Source organism: Brachyistius frenatus, unplaced genomic scaffold (genome assembly GCF_029030835.1).
Source record: "Brachyistius frenatus isolate BFR_SWC_R1_liver_20210118 unplaced genomic scaffold, ASM2903083v1 Contig_260, whole genome shotgun sequence".
In the NCBI taxonomy this organism is placed as follows: domain Eukaryota; kingdom Metazoa; phylum Chordata; class Actinopteri; family Embiotocidae; genus Brachyistius; species Brachyistius frenatus.
In genome coordinates, this window is record NW_027210859.1 from 159568 (window position 1) to 184066 (window position 24499).

At 42.6% G+C, this 24499-nt stretch overlaps 1 protein-coding gene across 3 annotated transcripts; it reads right to left on the bottom strand.

Annotated features, from left to right (window-relative positions):
• Positions 1-396: 396 nt before the first annotated feature.
• abch1 (ATP-binding cassette, sub-family H, member 1) lies at positions 397-23399 on the bottom strand. 3 transcript variants are annotated; one of them, XM_069721298.1, is made up of 21 exons: positions 23324-23399; positions 22996-23128; positions 20210-20352; positions 19480-19639; positions 18329-18483; positions 16405-16512; positions 15468-15561; positions 13979-14053; positions 13565-13745; positions 13192-13288; positions 12928-13096; positions 12069-12169; positions 9848-9918; positions 9429-9478; positions 9237-9293; positions 8934-9004; positions 8672-8760; positions 7084-7187; positions 4566-4725; positions 3923-4027; positions 397-3212 (listed from the first exon to the last, which is right to left on the bottom strand). In XM_069721298.1, the coding sequence occupies exons 2-21, from the start codon at positions 23065-23067 to the stop codon at positions 3106-3108; spliced, it is 2169 nt and encodes a 722-aa protein (XP_069577399.1). In that variant the 5' UTR covers positions 23068-23128; positions 23324-23399; the 3' UTR covers positions 397-3105. The 3 variants fall into 3 exon arrangements, with proteins under 3 accessions (XP_069577399.1, XP_069577400.1, XP_069577401.1); XM_069721299.1 differs by lacking the exons at positions 22996-23128; positions 23324-23399 and adding an exon at positions 22418-22630; XM_069721300.1 differs by lacking the exons at positions 22996-23128; positions 23324-23399 and adding an exon at positions 22174-22630.
• Positions 23400-24499: the final 1100 nt, after the last annotated feature.

The following is a 24499-nucleotide window of genomic DNA, read 5'->3' on the forward strand; positions in this document are numbered from 1 at the left end:
TTATTTTTCTCAACAAAGTTTATTGTTTTGAGAATAAACGAACAAAAACGTCACCGAAGCACGTCTGCTATCACACACACACACAGGAGAGAGAGCTTCACGTGGCCTTCGGGGAGAGACGGCGGAGGTAGTCGACCGTTTGGACCCGATTCCTGGAAACACCAAACCTTCATTACACCGTTTACATGAGCTGCAACACGCCAAACGGAATAAACAGGACAAAACTTTGAATAAGAAGAAATGCTTTCTTCTAATCAGTTGAAGATCCGTGGGCGTCGTTTGTTCAGATTTGTCCGATCGTGTCTCGACAAATAAAACTGTCATACTTTTGATTTCAATATGTGAAATGATTTTTTTTTTTTTTTTGTGTGTGTGCATTTTTTCTGTCCTACCATAAAAAAAAAAAAAAAAAATAAAAAACATAAGCGAGGCGTCCGAGAAGAAAAAAAAAAAAGCTTTCAAAACCAGAAAAAATTCTAATCTCACGGTGGTGGAAGAGGAAAACGTCAGCGAATCGGTCATCACCTAGGAAACCACGAAAAGGAATCGAAGACTACATGTCGCGATGCATTCAGGAGATCTCGTTGCTTCGTGTGAGCAAAACAGGAATCGAACAGCTCGAAATAGCTTCTTCATTTGGATAATTGCAGTTCATGTAAATCACATGCAAAAGATATTTTGCTTGTGCACATTTTTCCAACTGAAGCATGTGGCTGTCAATAACGAATATAAGCCGAGTCCTCAGAAATAGATACAGAGCACTTCAAAACATAAATCACCATTTTTACAGGGGGTTGTTTTTTTTGGCAATAATATCCCAACTGTCCAAAAAAAAAAAAAAAAAGCATCCTCACAAAAATCCGCAAATAATATCCAAACTTTCATAAAGCAGAAGCATTTTTTTTTTTTTTTTTTAAACAGAGAAAGTCCACAGTAAGTTTATGAAGACACGTTATAATAAGATGGGAGTGAAGTGAGGCACACGGGTCGTCCCACCAGATGTGGGATTCATCTTCAACTTTCTGTCAAGGTACGAATATGAGCAGAGCTACAGTGTAAATTCTCACAATTTGGCAAAAAAAACAAAAACACAGCGGAGCACAGTTCAGGAGCATGTTGGTGTCACATGACAGAAAAGAAAAACACAATGTCCCTTTATAATAAAAATAAAATTTAAAAAAAAAAAATGTGCGACAGGAACACTGACGACGGCAGATTTCCAGAGAAGCAGTCGAGAGGCATTTAGATTCATTATTCATCCCGTTAACGGACACATTAATAATATAAACGGCCATTAGCAGCACTGCCACATGTGGCATCATGGATACTAGAGAGGGAACACAGCTCAACATCTGGTGATGAAAGCAAAATAAAAAACAATAACGTATTAGTAAGTATTGATGATGTAAACATTTCTGAATCTCAGATTGGCACAAGATGTTTCTGGTTGTTGGTCAGACAAAAGGTTTTCACGTTTAGGAGACAGTTTGATATTTTGGGGAAGGTTATATGTGCACAAATGTGTATGTGTCAATCTTCTAAATTGGTTTTTCAAAAGTAAAAATGATTAAGATGTGGTTTTACGGGTGGAGTCTCTGCTCGTCACATAACCCCCTAATTAAAACCACAATATGGGGAACAGTGAATATTGTGTATTCAGCTTCAGTTGGTACCGCCGTTCTCCCAAAATGTCAAACTATTCCTTTAAAAAGGAAGGATGTTTGTGAAAATGCAAAGGAAATGAAGCTAATATTATTGATTATGAACAGACTAGTTATCTTTTTTTCTAAAAACTTGGTTACTTTTAGCATTTCCAATCGTATTGTCCTTTATTTTTCAGTTGTTTTTTTTGTTTGTTAATGGAAAAGTTCGGAGTTTAACTCCTGTGTGCTTTTTTTAAATTCTCTACATCTGTTAGAGGAAAGTTTCATAAACAGCGCATAAAACTTGAAGCAGTTGTGTAAAAATATAACGGCGTGGATGCAGACGGCTTGAAGAGCACGACGACACCTGACCTGTGAGGAGACATCTGTCCAACAGCCTCCACTCTGGCCAGCAAAGTAGAGTAATTAAAAAAAATAAAATAAAACGATACAGTACCATTACGTTCCCCGTCACCGACCTTCAGGCACAAAACACAAGTTATAGAGAACGGAAAACGACGCGCCTCTACGTGACGATTCGAGCACCTGGAAACGCAGCTCGCGCTTCCTGTCGCAACCCGACAGGAAGTACGACTGAACAAGACAAAAATCATGACTAGAGAAGACGGTGCTGCTGTGAGAAGCGGGACAATATGTTCCTGGACAATATGAAGCAATCAGCACTTAAAAAAAAAACAAAAAAAACCTCATCTGCGTTCCCACGACGACGACGACAAACCCTCTCCTGAAATGTTCCTGCTAAAAAAAAAAAAAAAAAAAAAAGTTTTCACATTTTCTGGTGGACAAACGACGTTTGTGCTACGACTCTTTATACATACGTTTTCTCACAATTATGCAAATGTTCGGTTATAAGACAAAATCAAATGTCCTACAGGTGCAGCCGGAGTATTCGCCGCCATTTTTTCCTCTTTTTTTTTCCCACAATGGACTGCTTACGCTCTACTTATCCTCAAATAGTGCTTAAAAAAAAAAAAAAATAATCTCAATTAAGACTGAAGGCAAAAAAAAAAAAAAAAAAAAAAAGTTTTAAAAAGTGACCCTGAGTTTGTGCACGGACAGAAAATGCTTCAAGAAGCTGCAGATAGACGTGAAACGAACTAAAAGACTACTTGACTAATATCCTCATATTGTGCATGTGCGTTTCTGAGTCTTGTGCACGTCCGTGTGCGGCATCTTGAATTTACACTCGTTCCAACAGGCCAAAGCAACAGGACGGTGTGTGTGCGTGTGCGTGTGTGTGTGTGTGTGTGTGTGTGAGACGGATAATTGGGAGGAGGAAGACTGATGCATCAACCCATCAGTCCATTAACCCCCCCCCCCCCTCCCCCCCTCATTGGGCACCGGTCCGGACAGGAGGCCCGGGTGGAGCGAGGGAGTGATTGAGCGTTCGGCTCCTCGGCGTCGCCGGCTCGGGAGGACGTTCTCCGGCGGCGGCGGCCCGTCACGTCCTCAGCTTCAAGATGACCGTCGCCAGGACGAGGAAGAAGGTGTTCCAGCCCAGAGTGACGGCGAAGCCTCGCCACACCATCATCCGAGAGAGACCCCAGCCTGGTGGGAACATTCAGGTTTACATTTACTATGAAGGAAACAGTGGGACAAAGGTTTCCCTCTGCAGCATCAAACTTGCATAGTCGACATTTATATTTAGAAAGTAGCTTCTTTTTTTTTTTTTTAAATGCGCAGCTAACCTGACTAACCCGCGTCAGACCAGACAACACAAGAACCCGGGTTGGTCGTCATCTGTGGACGAGCTTTTTGTGAATTCGAGCATGTAGGAGAACTTGAACGGAACGTTTGCCAGTGAAACCGATCAGTGAATGCGGCAGGATGGAGCTCCATCGCAAAGTTAAAAAAAAATATATACACATATATATATTAAAAAAAAGTTTCAGTTCATTCTCCAAATTGCATTCTGGCACCATCAACTCCCGCCTGCCTCTCGTCTTCCACTGCACCTTCCCCCCCGATGAGGTTTTCAAACAGGAAATGGTTGGTTTGATTTCCTGCGTATCGTGCGACACGGGGAAGGGTGGATGGGGGAGGCGGAGGAGGGAGGGTCTTATTGTTCGGAGGCGGCGAGGTCAGGAGGAAGGAGAAAAGAGCGAAACCAGAACAACCTCACGTCCCGGGAAGACGAGTTACACGGCAGCCGGAGCCGATCAGTGATTTAGACGAGCGCGTAACGTGACCGACTCTCGCACACGCTACCGTCACGCCGGACAGCGCCGCGGCGTGACGGAGTGTCGTGCGACGTTTACCTCTGTACATGATGCAGCGGAGGGCTTCGGAGGCGTAGGTCTGAGGCAGCGCCAGGCTGACGTAGCGGAGAGGAAACGGGATGCACTCCACGGGCCAGATGATACCTGCGTCACGGGACGGAGAGGAGGGCGGCGTGAGAGGCGGCTTCAAGCTCCAGAACAGGACGCCGACTGGACGGGCCGTGGAGCGAGATCTTCCTTCACGGCCGGTTTGTGTTCAGAGTTTTTTTTTAAATTTTTTTTATCTTAATTCAAATAACTGATCGGCTGTACGGTCTTATTGTGTTTAAGAACATTGTCACTATAGTTCCTATAATTAGCACCAGATTACAATTTACAGCCTTCCAGGAAAATGTCCAGAAAATTACCCCCCCTCCTCCCCCCCCCCAATTTTTTTTTCAACATCCTTATTTATATATGATAAATGTGAGTTTGATTTCATTGGAATGAACTCTGTTCCATCTTAAAGCGTTATACGATCAGACTAAACTATTCAGAAGCGTCAGTTTTCTTCGGTGATGTCATCTGGTTGTGTGCACAAACAAAACCGTTAATGGTCCACATGACGCTCCGGTATTCAGACACCTACTGTTGCTTTTTTCTTTCTAAAGTTCTTGTATGATAATCAGCCTCGCTTGCTCACCGCTAAGAATGAGGTTCGGGTAGAAGATGCCCAGAGCAGCCTGGTTGGCGTTTTGCTCGTCGTCGATTGCGGCCGAGATGACGAGGCCGAACGAGATGCCGGTGACGCCCTGCAGCACGATCAGAATTATGACCAGCAGCAGGGAGCCTTCGATGGGCATCTGGAGAGAGAGGGAAAGGGGGAGAGAGGGAGAGAGAGGGGGGAGAAAGAGAGGAGAGAGATGAAAACTGCCGGAGTGAGAAAAGAATAATTAAAACTGCAAGCAGTGATATGCAGGCCCTCGCCACGCCACGGGCACACCGATCTACAAAAAGTAATTATTTTAAAAACTTTTAATCCCAAACATGTTGAGAGCACACAGACTCAATTTCAAGTCGGTCTGACAAAATCTGTAGGAGGAGTTTGTTAAAGTACAACGTGTGTGAATTGTCGAAAATGGCGACAAAAATTCAAAATGGCGGACTTCCTGTTGCGTTGACGTAATGGTGCGTTGGAACTTTTTTGTACGTCTCGGTGTGATACACATGTCCACCGAATTTCGTGCATGTAGGTAAATGTAGCTGCCGGGGCATCTGTCTAGGGGGCGCCACCGAGCCATTAGGCCACGCCCACTTGCGACTCCACTACGATACTTCAATTTCCGCCACGACCGACACGTGTTCCAAGTTTTATGAGTTTCTGAGTATGTTGAAGCCTCCAAAAAGGCGATTAATCTTAAGGAACTATTATAATAATATTATTATTATTATTAACAACAACAAGAAAGAATAATTCCTTGAAAAACAAGCTCATAACTTCCTGCCGGCCTGAGATGAGGGGAAATTAATGCCAGAATACTTGGGAGTCATACAACGCATTATTTTTTTACATGCACAAAATATCAAACGACCACAACTACAAAATATGACGTCATACGCACCATTTTTAGAACATATTATTAAATGATGAAATATTTCATCTTGATCCATTTATGGATGATTAAAAACATTTTTGAAACTGGAAGTTTTTAAGTGTCACCTCTTCCTTCCAAATCCCCGTTTTACTGTTTATTAACACCACATGCACCATTAAAAGGTGATTTTTTTTTTTTTTTTTTTTTGCAGAGAACTGGTTGTTAAAAGAACAGGAGATGATGAGCTCAAGAAAAAAAAAAAAAAAAAAAAAAGGGGGAAGGAAGACGTAAAGAGGAAAAGATCCGCGGCGGCAAAACCGTCCACGGTGCTGCGCACTGATCTCCGGCCAAAAATACCACAAGAAGTGGAAAGAGATGTCACTGATGATTAAGTTTGGTCGTAACTAACGCAGAGAGACGGAGAGGAGGATTCACGAGAGACGAGAAACTGTTCAAAACCCTGTTAAAAAAATAAAACAATAAAAAAAAAATAAAAAGAAAGAAAGGTCTGCGAGTCTCAGAGGAGTCAAGGTGATCGCTGTCTTAACTTCACTGGCACATGTGTGTGTGTGTGTGTGTGTGTGTGTGTGTGTGTGTGTGTGTGTGTGTGTGTGTGTGTGTGTGTGTGTGTGTGTGCGTGTGTTCAGACACTATCCGTCTCCCCTGACAACGTGCAAAAATAGACCTGCACAGAGAGGCCACATGACCGCTCGGTTGCCACAGCAATCAAGGGCTGTTGTCGTGGCGATCCCGGAGTGATCCCTGGAAACGGCCAACGCAGGAAGTGATTTATGGAGGTGGTGGTCTCTTTGGACTTCAGCACCTTAATTAACACACACACTAACACACACACACACACACACACACACACACACACACACACACACACACACACGCGCACACACACACACACACACACACACACACACACGATGTCTGAGGGCCTTCTCCCTGTACTGCTTCCATACACATATCTATTGATTATCAATAGTGAATACAATCGTCATGTGGCCAATGGTGTGTTGTTCTCTCAGGAAACCTCCATCACCACCACCTCCTCCACCACCACCACCCCCACCCCCACCCTCCCCTCTCCTCCCCCCACGCTGACCTTCTGAAGATTTCCACCACATTTCCCCTCCGGCACGCTGCACGTTATTTATATCAAGAAAACGCGTCCTGATCCTAAAAGAACAACAACAACACCTAAAAGATCAATAAAAGCTGCTCGGTGGAGCGTCGTTAACATAATTACGGCTCTAATGCACCGCAGGTGACGTCAGATATTTATATATTCTTTTTTTAAAGAAGTAGTTAAAATGCAAATGAAGCGGGTGAAAGCCCGGCTGGGTTGGTGAAGCATTAACCTTCACCGTGTCAGAGCTGCACGTCAAACTCTCCACACACGCACACCGAAACCACGAAGGAACGCAGCCCCATGTCAGAGGCACTTCACGTGACCCCGTCCCAACGCAACAAGATGAAGATGAAGATGAAGATGCACCAATTAATACAGGAAATACAACGCGAATATAAGGAAGCAACGTGAAGTCCCGGTGTTGTCGTCTCGATAATGTGTGTGCGCGCGCGCGCGCGTGTGTCGCTGCCGTGTTTCATGGCTTCAACCTTGAAGACGAGCAGGATGAAGAGCAGCAGCAGGAGGATCTGGACGCTGATGACAAACAGCTGAGAGAAGAGGTGAGCCAGCATCGTCTCCAGCGAGCTCACACCTGGAGGAGAGACGCAGAATCCATTTAGATTCTTTCATTTTCCACGAGACAAACACGCACAAAGTAAATCGCATTTACACCATTCACATACAGTATATATATATATATATTACGTCTTATATCTAACCGTAGAGCTGCGAAAACGTGTCAATTTATTAATTACTCGATTGATAGAAAACTAATCCGTGAGTTCTAGTGATGGAGTATCGTTTCGGTCATTTACTACATGAGATGCTCAATATTTTATATATTTTGAGGTTCTCGTCTTTGAGAATTTGCTCACCAGTTTGAGGATCTTTTAGTTTTGGACAAAAACTAAATATAGATATCAGATTCGGCTGCAGTAAACTAGTGGGTTTGTATTTTAGACCGAATAAGTAATAAATCAATTATTATTTGCTGCCATATTAAAATAAGCAAAGAAACAAACAAACAAAAAAGATAATTTTGTTTGTTGGATCCTCGTTCAACAAGTATGAGCTGCTAATACCCAAAAAAAATATATATATACATATATAATTTTTTAATTTATCATTTTACACTATTTATCACTAACAACGCAACACAGGACTTAAATATATGATTGTTTTTTTATTCCTCAGCTACATGCTGTCAAAAATCGACTGATCTCACGCGTTCAGTCTCATCTGAACCTGTAACTAATCTAACTGCATTATTAATAATCAAAATTAAATTTACAGATTCCTATGAAGTTATTGTTTATCTTGAAGCTGGAAAAATAATAATGTGTAAAGAGTCCAAATAAAACTGCTCCTCTGTGTGTCAGCTGGTTGGTAAACATCATCTCTACGTGATCACGTTCCTCCCCCTACTGGTCGTTTCTCAGATTGCACTTAAACGACGCACCGATTTACATTCTGGTTCATATTGAATGTCTTTCACCAACTCTTCACCGCCTACAGTCAAAAGATTTAAATGAACCTACAGATTGCATCCACGTATATCGTATAGATTTTATAGATCCAGACAAATTTCACAAACAATCAAAGGAAGCACTTTTAGAGGACGAGTGCCAGTCATTCAGAAAAGCCGCCGAAATTCACGAAATGTACATTTTATTTCCCAAAAGTGCTGATTTGGATATAAAATTCTGTTGAATTCATTTTTTTTTCCTGGTTTGTGAAGACAAACAGCAACAACGATAACTAGCACCATCTGATTTGGGGGAAATTTGAGGACAAATAAGTCGCGGAGACGGCTAAATGTTTCTGTTGCTGCTGCTTCTGTTTTCCTTGAGCTGAATCATCAATATCCATAATTACTGATGTGAACAGCTTCCTAATTTCCTTTTTAATTCGGCGTGTGGGTGAAAAGCGTCCATTCGGGCTATTTAATACTGGATGTCCTGAGTATATTCCGTTTTCTCACTCTTCAGTGTGTTCACTTGTGGTAATGAAATTGGAGTAACAGCTTTTGTGTCCGTGCAGCACTTGCGGTGAGCTATGTGAACTTTGACCTCTCACCTGCGACCCAGCACCTGTCCAAAAGTCCCTCCTTCCTCTCCAGGACGAAGGAGAGCGCCGTCAGTCCCACGGCCAGGTAAAAAGTGATACTGCAGCGACAGAGGGGAGGGGGGGAAGAGAAAACATATAAAATTAAATGTCAGGCTGGTTAAAAAAAAAAATAAAAAAATCAATAATACAAAAAAAAAAAAATCTAAATCTATGAGTGAAGACAACTGATCATTTCATGTTTCGCTGCTTAACCGGCCCACACTGTACTGACCTGAGCACAGCTCCGGGTGTCACAAACGTAGTGAAGTCTGTGTTTTGGCTGCCATAGATCGGTTCCTCAAACTGGAAGATGGCGGCGAGAAAAGATTTATTTTTACGTTGCTATACAGCCTGCCGCATCAGCAGAAAAACAGCTGCACGCACAGTATTCATGCCGTTCAGCTCCTGCAGTGTGTTTTGTTGCCAGGTTATTTATGAAGTAGTAACTTCTTTAAAATTGTAAACAAATTTATGATTCTCTATATTGTTATTAGACTCATTTCTATGCTTGTTGTTTTTCCATAAGCTTTCTTACCTTTATTGGCAGGGCGACCAGGTACGACATACTACTCAACCTATTGTCCACAAAAGCCTGCAGACAAAAAAACAAACAATGTCTATTTAATGTATTTATGTTACATGGCATATTGTAACTTTACTGGAATAAATAAAGATCATCAGGACAGTCATGTGATGTAATCACTGATATTTTAAATCACATTTCTACCTGAAAGGCCTCGTGTAGTTTCTTCTGCAGCATAAAGGCAATTTGTCGATCTGGACAACAAAAATAATAAAAGAAAACAGGAAAAATGAACAACTTCAGCTTCTTAAAGTTACCCAAAAAGATACACGTGTGTGGTATATTGTGCTCGTGACCATTTTTCTGTCACTTTTTCGTATTTTCGCTCATTCACCGTCCATCCATGTTAATTATATCAGTTTTGTTCAATATTAGGGACTCATGAAACATATGTACAACATACAGTGTGATACAATTTGTTTTCTTGCAAGAAATCGCACAAAACTCACACGAGATAAAGACTTTAGATATAACTGGAGTTTATCCTGCATAGTAATGAAATTCACTCGACAATAATTGGCTAAAAAAAAGCACAAACAAGAGAGGAGGGTTTTGGATCTCACTTGTCAGGTCCAGCCAGACGTGCACGGATCCGCCATCGACCACGTCTCTAGGAACCTGCCGCTGGATCATCCTGTAAAATCAGGGACAGAGTCATGATCTGAAAAATGTTAATCTATTTAACGTTATATAATAGTCTCGACGACAAATATTCGTATGTTTTGAGCTAAATCTAAAGTCTAAAAATGATTTACAGGCACTGAAGACCAAACATCATTAAAAAAAAATTAAAAAAGCTTCTATGTTTATATATGAATCATTTCATGAGCGTGCGACCTTGAAAACTCAGCAGCCGAGCAAATCGATACACACAGTGATATGTGTTACTGCAGGCTCTTATCACTAATTAAAAGTCGGCTGAGCCAATTATTCCTCTGACACAAGTAAAGCAATATCCACTTAATGAACCACTGAGGGTATTACAGTATAATGCAAGACGTTTATTAAATCTTTTTTTTGTTTGTTTTTTTAATGCCAATCTGTTATAAATGATTGATTGGGGTTTTAATCTTTTCTAAACTTCCTCCTTCCTTCTAAAATGAGTATGTTCCTGTTCCTGCGTTTGTAAGAAGTCTACAAGCAGCCAAAAAAAAACTCCGGTCCCTCGTCTCATGCAAGAATATTTTCACATGCAGCTCCGCCTCTGAAGAACATCAGTAAAAAAAGAATTACCATCAGATGAAGTCTTCAGAGGTTATCAGTTTAGCCTTTAATCAGTTTTACTGGTTATCATTATCTAACTTCTATTATTTCTTTTTCCGTATCTGTTCGAGCACTTCTTATCAGCTCGTCTGTTTTCAGTGAAGCACTTTGTACTACACCGATCTGTCCAATCATAATGGACTGATCTTTATCACTTTGCACGTAGTTTTCTTCAAATATTTTCCAACATGTTACATTTATTTTCATTACATTATTATGGAGCACGTTATCAAGTCGCATGTTCCTTGCTGTACGCATTAACTGCCTAACCACGACAAAGCAAAAAATAAATACAAATAAGACAAAAAGACTGAATTTAACCGCCTAAACAGCTGAGATTATTTTCATATGGCCAGAGGACTTTTGTTTTTCCCCTCAGGCAGGTCTGTCACATGAGCGGCACAAGATTCCTTATAAACAATGTAAAAAAACAACACTGCGTTTGATTGGTCGGCGGCGAGTTACGACCCATCTCAGGTGTGTTATACAGACAGGAAGGACCTGACTGTCTACCCCGCAGTCTGTGATTCACGCTTAAAACAACAACTCGTGCCCTTTACCCCGCAGGCCTCACATGATGGCGGGTTTGGGACGGTGTGTTTTCTGAGCGTTTTTTTTTTTTTTTAATGTGTCAAAGACAGAGGAGGAGAGAGAGAACGAACAGTAGAGGCCGCACGCTCCCAAAAAAGATGGCGAAAGATAAGTTTAACATGAAATATTCTTTTCTGCTTCATTCAGCCTCAGAAGATGACGACATTTTTTTGGCTGGTGTTTGCATAATTTTCAAATTTGGTCAATGCTGGTAGGAAAAATAACAATAATGCTCCGCGTGGTGAGGGATTTCTGAGAATTAAAACACTTAATATATGGGATATAATTCACTGTAATGTTGCTGGGACAGAATTTAGAGGATTATTCGCCTCATTTTACTGCTGTATTTAATTGAAAGGATACTTTAGTCCAGTACTGTAAAGACTCTTCTCCCAAATCTAATCCCCAGCAAGTCAATTTAATCTCTCTGCACAGAAAACCTATTATCTGACATCACGTAAGATGCAATTTATATGCGAGGTCATGGACTTGCATCCTTTTAAAAAGGCCCTCGGTACTTTCCTCCACATGATGGAGGAATTCGCGCCTGTTGCACAAATCCTGAACAGGATACCTTTCAAAAATACCTCTGCTGATATCTGAGAGTGCCAATCATACTACCTGCTTTCATCAGCATCAACAAAATGACGCTGTATTGGCTGAAGAAGCAGCAACTGTGAAATCATTTCTTTCAATGGAAACCAGACACTGACGTTATTGTCTTTGCCGGATTTGATCCACTACTACCGAGAAAGAAAAAAAAGGTTAATTTTACGACTATTGCTGCTCAATGAATGTCCAATATTTTGTCATTTATGGGAGAGCTAGCTCTGATCCTCTTTTCTACATATCAAGACACAGAAATGTCACGTCATCGGCGCCGATAACCGTCCAGCGTATCATCCCTGTTCATGACGCCGTTTCTCTCACCGTTTAGTCAGGTAGCTGGTGAAGTTCTTGCCAAAGCCGATGACACCCCAGTACTCTCCGTTATAGATCCCATCGAAGGCGTCCGCGTGGGACGAGGGAACCTACGGATGAAAAACAACAGATGCAATTTATGTGTTTTTTTTTTTTTTTGTAAACAACACCACAGCTGTTGGAGGCTTTCCTCAAGCATTAAAGTAGGTCAGCTTCTTACCCATCACGCAATATCATCAGGGAGCAACCGATCAGTCCCAAATGAATTTGACAGCATGACATCGAGCCCAAACACACTGCCAACATGATAACAAACCATTCGAGCTCAACATCACGAAGTGCCCTTTGTGTGACGTTAACCGACGTCTTTCTCTTGACTTTTAGCGCCTAAACTTATTACCCAGAACTGCATACGTGCGCTGCATTATATTGAAAGGCTACAGTTCATTGACATACAGAGAAGCAACCTTTTACTGATTTCCTGGAAAGAGGAAGGCCTTGTGTGTTTGCTCTGCTGTGAACAGAAGTGAAACTCGTATGCTTCGGGGCCAAATTGAACCACTGAGGCAGAAGCCTGTTATTTCCTTTCTAGACTGAAGCGTTTCACACTAATAATCACTCAAAGAAATGAAAAATGTTCTCGTCGGTGAAACACAAAACACGCTCCTATACAATCAAATTCAACAATAAAGTAACTGCTGCGTAAATCTGAATCCACCAACAGAGTTACAGCACGTGCAGCAGAGCAAAAGACAGTCAGCAAGTTCAGAAACTATCCCGTTCCTCTTCAACCGTGACACACGGATATGAGAACAGAGCGTGACCACACCCGATGCGTCTCAGCGTCTCTCGGGGCCTTAATACATACCTGGTGCACACTGGAGTTGTCCAGGAAGGAGAGCAGTGATTGGCTGAAAGAGGCGGGGGAGGTCTCGTTGTTCACCACGGCCACCTGGATCCCCTTCGGGTCGCCTCCGACACACAAGCAGATCAGAGAGATCTGGATGACGGGCAGCAAGAACTGGAAACACAACGAGCTGTGAACACAGAGGAGACGGTGACGGTCACGAACGCGGCGGATGCGCACGTTTGGCAAATCCCGACTTAAAGCGTTAACTACCGTGTAACTCACCCCGGCATTCTCTTCATCCGCACCATCGTTTTGATCATCAGGGCAGCGATGTTTCTCCACTTGGGCAGCACGTGTCTGGCTCGCACCTTCCAGTCCGCTGAAAACACAATAAAGCCTCGGTCGAAAACACATTTCCAACGTCACCAATGTATTGATTAGATTGTAAAACAGCACGTTAAAGTGGCTATAATTGATATCTTTATAACAATAATGTATCAATTGCTTCTCCCTTCGGCTTTAAGGAGCTTCACAGTGAGTTTTAGCTCTGGGTGGGGGGGGGGGGGTTCCCTATCTTTGCGGTCCACTACTGTACTACTCCACTCTCACAGCATCATTTTTAGCTGCTATTTGTAACCACAATACATGTCACTACCTGAACATTTGAGAAGCTCTTCTCCAGCTGCTCCTCCGACTCCAAGGATCGGCTGACTCTCGTCCCGTCCGCTCTCGAATGATTGGCTGTTCTGTAACGGTCCACCCGGCGGGCTGGAGCCCCGTTTAGAGACGACCTGGTCCGACGTCTCGCACAGCTGCAGGAAGGCGTGCTCCAGGGTCTGCAGGAGGAAGATGATGTAGCTCAGACGTGTTTATGTGGGGGTTTTTTTTGGTCCATTTGCACATGATCTCCGACAAAATTTCAACAGCGGTGTCCAAAGTTATAGTATGAATAACTGTCATTACTGACTACAACACGAGCAGCTCTCGGGTAGAGTCCCTGCCCTGATTACCAGGCACCCCCCCCCCCCGGGTGCCCGCGTAGTCATCTGGGGGCTGGAGCAGTACTCACTGTTGCACTGTGGTGCTTCATGACGGCCTCTGGAGGACCTTCAGCCAGCAAACGACCGTTTCGCATGAGACCGACCTGCAGAAAAGAGAACTTGTATTCATAAGAGACGGCGTATTTTTACAGCAACAAGACGGAAGAAAAAACTCTTTATTATGCAACTCGTTTATTTAAAGATCATCTTCTCTATGTTAACTGCACACAAGTTGATATCTTAAACAAACCTACACACACTTTCCCAAAACAGGAAAAATAAATTGCATTTAACTACCAACATATTTTATACCATTGAACAAAATCTTCAAAATCTAGCATCTTTTGATCTAAATATGTCGCCTCAGCTAAAAATGTTCCAAATATGAAAAGAAAAGGGGTCAGAATATATTTTTATATACTGTATACCCTTTTATATGCCGATACCACTGCAGTGATACAGTTAATTTCCAAAATGGTGATAATTAATCGAGGAACAAGAATGAGAGTTTTCCATTGAAGATAAAGAACAATGACGTTTTGTATTTTCTGTTGCCGTCGTTCTGTTTTCAGTCTTTACTTTATTCGTCGTCAATGAATTACTGTTACTGATTGCAATTATAACAAGTGGTTTCTTTTTATTTTTTTTTAATTAATTAATTTTTTTTTACTTTTGTATTACATCAGGAAACGGCTCCATTGGATTTATTATCAACTGTAAATGTTCCTCCCCGTTTGTGTGAACCAAACCAGAAGGATTGCAGACTTATCCCGCCCGTCTCCTCAGTGGGTCAACCACGGCACAAACAAGAGCACAGACGAACTCTCTGAACCGGCCGAGAGGTCAGACCGGTTTTAGCGGAGACTTTCTGGCTCGAGAGTTGAACATGGCTGCTTTAGTCAGCGGCCAAAATGACCCCGGGTCTTGTTTTGTGCGGCTCGAGATAAAGCTTAAATTATGCAGTTTCACGGACTAGAATTTCAGTATGACAGCACACGCACACGCACACGCACACGCACACACACACACACACGCACACGCACACACACACATATATATAAATACTCAAACTGAGGGCTGAAAATGTGACTTGTTGATACGAGGCAACAGGCTCACTCTCGGGTTCAAGCAGTGCAGGACAATAAAAGACCGATACAGATACTAATGTTTAGTATTTTCTGGACTCTTGGCAGGCTGGAAAAGCTTCTTACTTAGCATTTAAACCATCTTGTGACTAAAACCTAGACCTAGAAATTCTTCCAGTGCTTTAAATTCATGACATTCCTATCAAAAGGAATAGCTCAACATTTTTGGGAAACACACTTGATAGATTTCTTAGTTAGATGTTTGCTGATACCTGGCGCCGTGTCTGTTTTAAGCTTTCTGTTTTATTACAGCACAAATGTGGTTTAGTGTAACAACAGTGGAAGATTTACCACTAAAAATATTTTATAATCTAAAAAACATACACACATGCATGTGGGTTCTGTGTGTTCATGCATGTGTGAGTTATCTCACCACATTGGCTTGCCTGGCCTCCTCTATATAGTGTGTGGTGATGATGACAGAGACTTTTCCCGTCTTCACAATCTCCACCAGATGCTGCCAGATCCTAGGGGGGGGAAAAAAAAAAAAAGACCGGAAAGAAACCAAACACATTATGTAAAACTTGACCTCCTCACTGATGGAGTTTTTCTAAAACTCGCAGCTTGGCCAACAACAGTTTTCGCTGCCAACCGTCTGATCTAATGAGGCTTTGTGATTACGCAAGGACACCGGAGCAACGCAATGAGGGGGTCGCAGTATGCTTTCAGAAATGTTTGTTTTTCTAGAGGAGACTAGTTCACCCGCAAAAACTTTTCACGGGGTATAAAACTGAACCGAGCGTGTCTCCGTGTTAATAAGATCAGAAATGGCAGATTAATAAGGTTAGTAGCTGTTGTGGAAATGCAATTTGACAGCGCCGTTAATCTTTTGCAATTAATGGTAACGTAATAACTCCAACCCCCCCACCCCCAAAAAAAATCAGGCAGATATGCGTGTTTATTAAAGTATATGATTGACATATTCCTGCAGTCGCATATATATTATAAGTACAGGCCGCTACATAAACAGATGATGAATAATAATTTATTAAAATACAGATTTCTTTCACCTCCTGTTATTCACAGGAGGTCGTGTTTATTGAGGTTGATGATGAGCGTTGTAATTATATTTCTATTTACTGCACATTTATTGAAAAATAAAACAAATTATGTAAAGCACGAAGGGGAGAAATTTATTTTTGTTGGAAGGCTGGATGTGGCCAGACTGACATTACTTTATGGAGATATTGATTTGGAAAGATTTTAAATCAGTGTGTGTGTGTGTGTGTGTGTGTGTGTGTGTGTGTGTGTGTGTGTGTGTGTGTGTGTGTGTGTGTGTGTGTGTGTGTGTGTGTGTGTGTGTGACATACTTCGCCCTGAGCACAGGGTCCACTCCGACTGTTGGTTCATCCAGGATGAGCAGCTCTGGATTCTGCAGCAGAGCCGCTCCGAGAGACACCCTTCTCCGCTGACCCCCACTATATGCAACACACACACACACACACACACACACACACACACACACACACACACACACACACACACACACACACACAGAGGACACAACTAAAGTCAAAGAGCGACAGGGTGAATCTTCTCCCACGCTCCTAACTGCTTCGTAACCGGCGATCCACCTCGCATGCATCGCGTCCCAGACGGAGGTAATGGGAGCTGAAAGCAGCTAAAAGAAACCCGGCAGGACAAACCTGCCTGGCAACAACACCTGAGGTCGGGACGCTGGCACAAAGGGATATTCTGACAGATTGACTCAATCTTAATAACATCTTAAAAAAAAAATAATAAATTCATTTTTGACGCATTACAAATATTTAGATTGTATTCCAAGAAAACTAAATAAATCATACGGAGGAAGGTGTGTTTATCCAGACCAGAAATATCTTTTCATATCATGTGTAATTGGGCCGTTTCAGCAGAAAGAAGAACCTAAAAAGACTCTCGCAACATCATTAACACAGCAGACTGTTAAATATGACGACCAGCATACGAGGTCCAAAACAAAAGGGACTCATCTTTACAGTGTATTCTCTTTTTAAAAAAAAAAAAAACTTAAAAAAAAAGCCAGGGAGAGATTCAAGCGGGAGTTGCAGCATCGTAACATGACAGGCCGTTACACCACAAATTACATAAATATTACATGAAGGGCTAATGGCAGCTGGTGTGAGGGGCCTCTCGAAGAACACAAGGGTCTTTGTAATGAATTTGGGACGTGAATCCAGAGCGGCAACGAGAGACAACGACGACGTTTACAAAAAGGTCACAAACGAATTCTTTAGAACTGCCGGTGCCTGGGAGGTGACAACATCTCTCACAGTGAATATGAAGATGAACTTGCGTTGCAACTAGTTTTAAAGCTGTCATTATTGCTTATGTGAGCAAAGGTGAGGCTGAATGTAGAGCGACAGCCTCTGGCGAAACAGAAACTCTTGCTTTAATAAAGGGCTTTACTTTGCTGATGTCTTGTTTGCGTACGATAAAAGAGCAAAGGGACACTTCTTTATAATGACTCTGTGGACATTTTCATTGACAGATCGGCCACTTTAATTATTTTTGAAGGTAAAATTAGTTTTGGCCGGCTGGAGAGGATTTGGGCTACTTTTCGTGCCATTTGGCTGTTATTTCCTTATTTCCCCAGATGGAAAGTAAGCAGTAAAACTTCAATAGCACGTTGACGTATCAATCCAAAACACTTTTAAAAACCAGTGCAACTAGTTTGCCAATTTGGCAAGTTTGAAATTCTTGTTGGTCCACGCGTCAGCTAAAATTGACAACACTGCTTTGTTATAATCAGCAGAGATTATCTGCCTATCTTTATCTGCCTTTTTCCTTATCAGACATTCTTACTGTTTTATGGCCACTGCGTTTACAACCTGTCTAGGCGAGCACAAATATTCAGATAAGTGAGGGGTCAAAGTCCACGTTCACCTGCAGACAGTAAAACCACATTAAACTCACTTTATAATCTGTCTGTATCCAAGAATATAATGCATTCAGACTCGGCTCATCACACCTGAAACGGACATCTATGAGTCATGTCACTGCCTGTGTTTCACCAAGCACAGAAAACACTGCAGAAAACTGCATTCAAAAGATTCAAATGATAGAAATGAAAAAGTATAAACAGCTTGCTGTGTAATAGTGGGAGTACAGTAAAGTACTAAGTTCTCACCAAACTAACCTTTATGGTTAAAAGAGAATTTCTCAATCACAATATTAAAAAAAAAAAAAAATCACTCTGTCTGGAAGGTCAACTTGCAACAGTACAAGTGGTTTTACCTGAGATTTCGGACCAGGTTGTGTTTCTGAGGCAGATCCAGGAAGTCGACGAGGAAGTCCATGCGCGCCCGGGTTTCCTTCGATGTCAGGCCGTGGATTCGGCCGAAGAACGTCAGGGTGTCACTGATGGTGAACTCGTTGTACAACGCCAAGTCCTGAGCGACACAAAGGCTTTAAAAGTTTTGTACGTGTGGATGTTTGAGTCTTACGAGATGTTACGGTGAAGAAAATAGAAAAGTCATATCTGATGATCTCATTCACTGCAACTTAACAAACTCGCATGTTAAAAAAAAAAAAAAAAAAAAAAAGCAGCGGCACAAGAACTTTACTGAATAAAAATGAATCCTAAAATTGGTAAAAAACAACAACAACAACAAATAATAATTCCATCACTGAAAGGTTTAAAGTCTGGATTTCTTGAATAATTAGTTTCATCTTGAAGGATTAACGGTTTAAATAATGGCCCACACACAGTTTTCTTTACGGCAACTTAATACTACATACGTTACATATTGGTGGCTGCTTTCTTTGAGCTCTGAGATATTGAATTTCTCTGCTCTGCGGGCATCTGACATTTTAGGTGTCGCATTCCTTTCTCTCTGGGTCACGCACGACTTCCTGCAGGGACGAACGCGACGCTCGGGGTTACGAAGGGTTACACACGGGAGGACACGCTCCATGCGCGTTATCTGGCCGATCAGATATCCGGTGTGACGGTGACGAGGCTCACTCGGGTACAATTCTCTCACTGAAACGAAGGTTAAATTACAGAGGGCCCCCCCCCCAGATCAAGTGCCTTAATCTGCGGTTTTAGAGAGCGGCTCCCTGATGGATACGTCGGGCTGAGAATTTTCTGCAGAAATCACACACACACACACACAATCTGAAGGTTTACTTAAAAGATCAATTTAAGACCTCTACTTAAACCCAGAAGGGATTTAAAATCATCATCGAAATAGGGGAAGCACGAGGGCAGCAGGAAGTATTATTTTTTAGAAAAATAAATTGACTTTGTCACATTAAAAGCCGTACATTAAATACATTTTCTGGCTTTTTCCCCACATATTTTAAAGGATTTGAAGTATATTGGGAAGTGCTCATTAATCAGCACACAGCTGTAAAGGTAGAATTTAACTTTGCTTTGTTTTTACCTGAGGCATGTATCCGACCATCTTCCCCGGGACTTCGTGACCGGGAAATGCAGGCGGCTTTCCCAACACCGTGATTTGCCCGCGCGATATTTTCAAGGTTCCCACGATGCATTTCAGCAGCGTTGTCTTCCCGCATCCGCTGGGACCCAGAAGGCCGTAACTGAGACACAATCCAGAAGAGCGTTTCAGGCGAGATCGCGGTTCAACTGTACATACGGCACAGTTGCAGCGGTTTATTTTTGGTTTACTCATTTGTCAGCAGGTTTTCTGGTTTCATTTTCATGGAAATGCAGTGGGTTGTAGTTTCTCTAAAGGAGCCTTATCAGTTATTAACAAGGTTAACTGAAAGGAAGGAAGTTGAACATGTCAGAAAAAGTGCTGCTTCTGTATTTAAGACAATCAGATGGCTGCAGGCAGTGTGACACCGTTCGAGTACATTCCTTTTATGCTGAGTGTGTAAAGCAAAACAAACCAACAGTAAAGCTACCTTGGTGCGATTATGTGCAAGAAAATCTGTCTGGAAGGATTTCCTGCTTTTTTTTTTTTGTGTCAGCATTTAAAAACTGCCTTCAGCTTCTGTTGTTTTACGGTATAATCGGCTTTTCCCTTGATTCTCTATGTGGCATTTTGCTTTTTCCAACCCCAAATCAAAATTTTGGCAATTAAAAAAACAAAAAACAAAACACTGTTCAAGTCCGTGATGCCTGCAGCCAGAGATCGCTCCACTCACATGTGTCCTTGCGGTACAGCCAAGTTCAGGTTGCTGAGGACCTTCAGCTTGCCGTACGACCGGCACACGTCTCGGCACCGGATCGCCAAATCCTCCTGTCCAGCAGGCAGAGACGCCTCCAGATCAGCCTTCATGTTCCCCTCCTTCATCCGCAAGAGAGAAGACGACAGTCTTAATGGCCGCTTGTCTGCATTAAGAAGCTGATCATTTTCAGATTTCACAGAACAGCAATACGCGATGAGGTAATGCACTCCAGTAGTTACTGCAGCCTCGATGTCAACACAAGCTTTATGAAGGCTTATCGATCTCCGTATGTTTTCACTTTTATTGCTCTTCGCTGTGGGACGAGCTCCACTTCAGCAGGTGCTGCTAGTAAGCAATGCTTTTAAGACCTGAAGTTTGTGACGCATTTTTTGCAGTTTAGTCATTTGTAAAAAAAACAATTAAAAAAAAACAGGCTTTCCTAAAATGCACCTCGCTGGCATCTTTTAATTTACGACGCGTTTGTTTTTGTTTCTGAAGTGGTTTCCTTTTTAAAACATCCGTCACTGAAACATTTGTGATAAGGAGCGTTGTCTACTCTCCCCTCTCGGTTTTTCATTAAAACTTTCACATCTCCTTTTTTTTTTTTTTTTTAACAACATATTTGCCTTAGCCACAGTACTCAACAGCCCATGCTAACTAAATCAGCTTCAGCGACCATTTATAGTTACAAACCTTTTGAATCATAATCCATTTTGTTGGCCAGTTTACAAGGAATTTGGGAGGAGCAAACTTCCATTCCTTCCCTATTTGGTTTCAGATTCATTTAGCTCAACAATAACAGCTGTGGTTGTTGAGTTTAAGTACAGTTTTCCTCCTACTGTCATCACAACTGATTGTTCTGTACTATAGTGAGCTGTTCTCATTTGTTTTAAACGGAAACTTCAGGCACCGGAGATGTATTTATGGTGAAGAAAACATCTTACCATCATCTCGGTATAAGCCTTTCATCAAACCCCTGAAGGAGGCGACTCAGTCTGTCGTTTTGGTTTTTTTGGGGGTTTTTTTCCCCCAAGAAAGTGAGCGGGAAGATAAAAACTTTGACCCGAAAGTCTTGAGAAGAATCTCCCTCCTGACAAAACCACACAGAAAAACAGCTCTCTCACACACTCCGATCTTCCCGGCGGTTTCTTTGCATCGCTGCCGAGCTTCGGCTGACAAAGTATGCGGGCCGTAAATCAGTCCAGCGACCCGTAATCTCTAATAACAGCCGTCTTTCACGGGTTTCCGACTAACTCTCTCCTCTAGTCCCCGAATTTCTCATTTTTCCCAGCGAGGAGATTAGGGAGATTGCGTTGCGTAATCTGCAGCGTTTGTTGGACCTCACCTTCGGCATTGCGGACCCTCACCTCACCCTCGTTCCGTATGAACTGCGCTTACAGGAGGTTGTGACCATTTCAGATGACGAACTGATTTCAAAGCCGCCTCGCATCCACCGGCGACATTCGGAGATAACGCGGTGGGGGGGGGGGGGAAGAAAGAGATAAAGCTGTCTTATCCGGAGGAGCCGACATGAATCACGCTGATGGAGGATAAAGAAGCATGATGGAGAACAAAATGGAGAAGAAGCGGAGAGGCTGAGGAGCACACTCCACACACTGAAGGAAACAACTAAGTGTGGACATCATCTGACACAGGCATCTCAGCCTCTCAATGCAAAGCAGAGGAACAGGTTCGGTGGACCGGGCGGCAAAAAAAAACAAAAAACATCCATCGCTCACACACACACACACACACACACACACACACACACACACACACACACACACACACACACACACACACACTTCTTCACAGCCTGGAACAGGTGCCACACTCTGCAACTCCTTCAACATCTGTCAAGTTTTCTTTTTTGGGCCATTTTGCACAAAAACACTTGACTTTCCCTTGTTTCATGTCACTAGATAATGATTTGTGATTACCTAACCCAAACGATGACTCACACAGTCGCTCTGGCAACTCCTGATTTTGACTGGCTGATGATTTCATCCAAAATACAGAAATGATTTTTGACTGGATGGACGGGCCTATAAGTGGAGAGAGATTCTTGCAGGCTCTACCGGATGCACACTTTTCTGACCTCAATCAACCCCAACAAAGCCTCTCTTTTTCACTCACACCCTCTCTCTGCTCTGCTCTGCTCTGTTGATCAGGAAGAAATCCTACCTTGCCTGCCAAGTTGTTGCCAACTTGCGTCGTCGCCAAGTGGAAGAAAAGCGGGCTTGACAGGCGGGCTCAAATCTCTCCGGATTCAGCAGCAAGCGAGGCGAGTGAGACACAATTTGCCCGAGCACAAACTGTTAGACCGGAGTTCGATGTCGGGCTATTTATAAGCTGAGCCTCCGTTCACCGGCCGACCAGCTGCTGCACTTTCACTTCTGCCTTTCACATCAGGATGTGAGCAGCAGCAGCAGCAGCAGCGATGCACGGGGCTCCCCCCCCCCCTCTCTCCTCCTCCCTCCTTCCCTCCCTCCCCCCTTCAAACCGATAACGCTCATCCTCTCTCGCCCTCTACGCATACAAATCCAACTCTAGCCTCCAATTTGCCCTGAAAACGCAACAATCAAAACGCGTTGCGGCTTTTTTTTTTTTTTTTTTTTTTTTAGCGACGGCGTGCATCCTGCAGAGTTTCTCTGTCTCTCTGTCTCTCTGTCTCTCTGCAGCAGCGTGTCAAGGCCTGCTGTCAACGGGGAGACCGTTTCTCCTGCCGCAAGATCCCAAACTACCCCCCACGAGCCTCTTACCCGCTCCTCCATCTCGGTGCAGTCTGCAGGTCCGGGCGTCCCATCGTTCCGGACGGCAGCCTCCGCGGCCATGGCAGCAGAGGAGGAGGAGGAGGAGGAGGGCGGAGAGCGGACCGCGCAGCCGGCTGGGTCTCTGCAGGAGAGCGAGCGAGAGAGGAGGGGAGAGAGGGAGAGGCAGAGATGCGACTTTTTATTTTTTTTGTATTTATTTTATACATTGAACTCATCTAGTGAACAATCTGTTTGCTCTGTGTTTAATAGTGACTGTCCAGAGCAAAGCCTGGTTTAGAAATCACAGCATTTTTGGTATATTTTATCATCGAGTCACCTTAAATTATAACCAAGGGAAGCAGACCACGTGGATCTGACATGTAGGGGCTTGATGATCCATAAATGTCCATTTCGTCATGTAATTTGATGCAGCGACGATTTTTTTTTTCTTCTTCCTAATTAAAGAAAATATTTTGTCGACGTCAATCTAGCTAATCTATTGCAGTGAGACTGGTTTGGAAACCTTAACTCACTGGAGATGTTCTCATCCTTCCTTCTCCTGCACACGTGTTACTGCGTCTCGTCAAAACTCTGCAAATAAGTTGTTGTTTTTTTTTTTTTTTAACGTTATGTGGTGTAGTTCCCAGAGAAACCACAAGGTGGCAGCACAAAACAAATAGACTCGGGTGCGTTGGTTAAAGTGGGTCAGTCGGTACTCACCTACCTGCACTTCAACAGTTTACACTCAGGCCTTTTTCTTGTGCAGCAGCACTCCTCACAAACTGCAGGTACTCTGCTCCATATTAGGTCCAAGCTGCGATTCGTGGCGGCCCTCAAAAAACAACAACACCTGTACAAACTGTACGCATGTTAACTGTCTTCAAATGAATAACAGTGTTGTTTATCCTCCTAAACATATCTATGTGCTGGCTGAAGTCGTGCTACCCATTACATATTCAGTCAGATAAGAGAAGCGAGCTGTCTACCTTCCTCTAGTATTTAAGAGTCCGGCTGAATGACAACTTCCGGTACACATTTCAAATTAAAAGCCCTGTAGCGTTTTATACACAGTCCAGCCATAAACTAGGGTTTGACCCCCCATCTTTTTACTCAAACAATTAAAATGTATGCCGCCTTAATAAATACATGAATATGTTAAATGTAAATCAGCAATATTTGCTAGTATCTTTTATTCACTAGACATTCAGAATATAATAAAATGAATATTATAGGCATTCAATTAAATTAGCAGAACAAATTGTGTATATTTTCAAAAAGTTCATTATATTGCTGTGATGGCACATCTGTCAAAAAATATATGTATTTTCCTGTGCTTCTTTGTTTGAGTTTGTGTCAAACATTAATTAAGTCTATAGGAATAAAGGAAGAAAAAAATATATATATATATATTGTATATACATTGCTAATGGGACTTGGGAGCTTGTAATGACTCTAAATATCCACAAAGGGGCAGAGTAGACCGATTAAACTACACAAGAGCCAGCCTGAAACA

Coding starts and splice junctions, on each gene's coding strand:
- abch1 (XM_069721298.1), bottom strand. CDS start 23,067: ATGGCCGCGGAGGCTGCCGTCCGGAACGATGGGACGCCCGGACCTGCA. Junction 15,562..16,404: donor GACCCTGTGCTCAGGGCGAA/GTATGTCACACA, acceptor TCCCCCCCCTAG/GATCTGGCAGCATCTGGTGG. Junction 13,097..13,191: donor CGGATGAAGAGAATGCCGGG/GTGAGTTACACG, acceptor CTGTGTTCACAG/CTCGTTGTGTTTCCAGTTCT.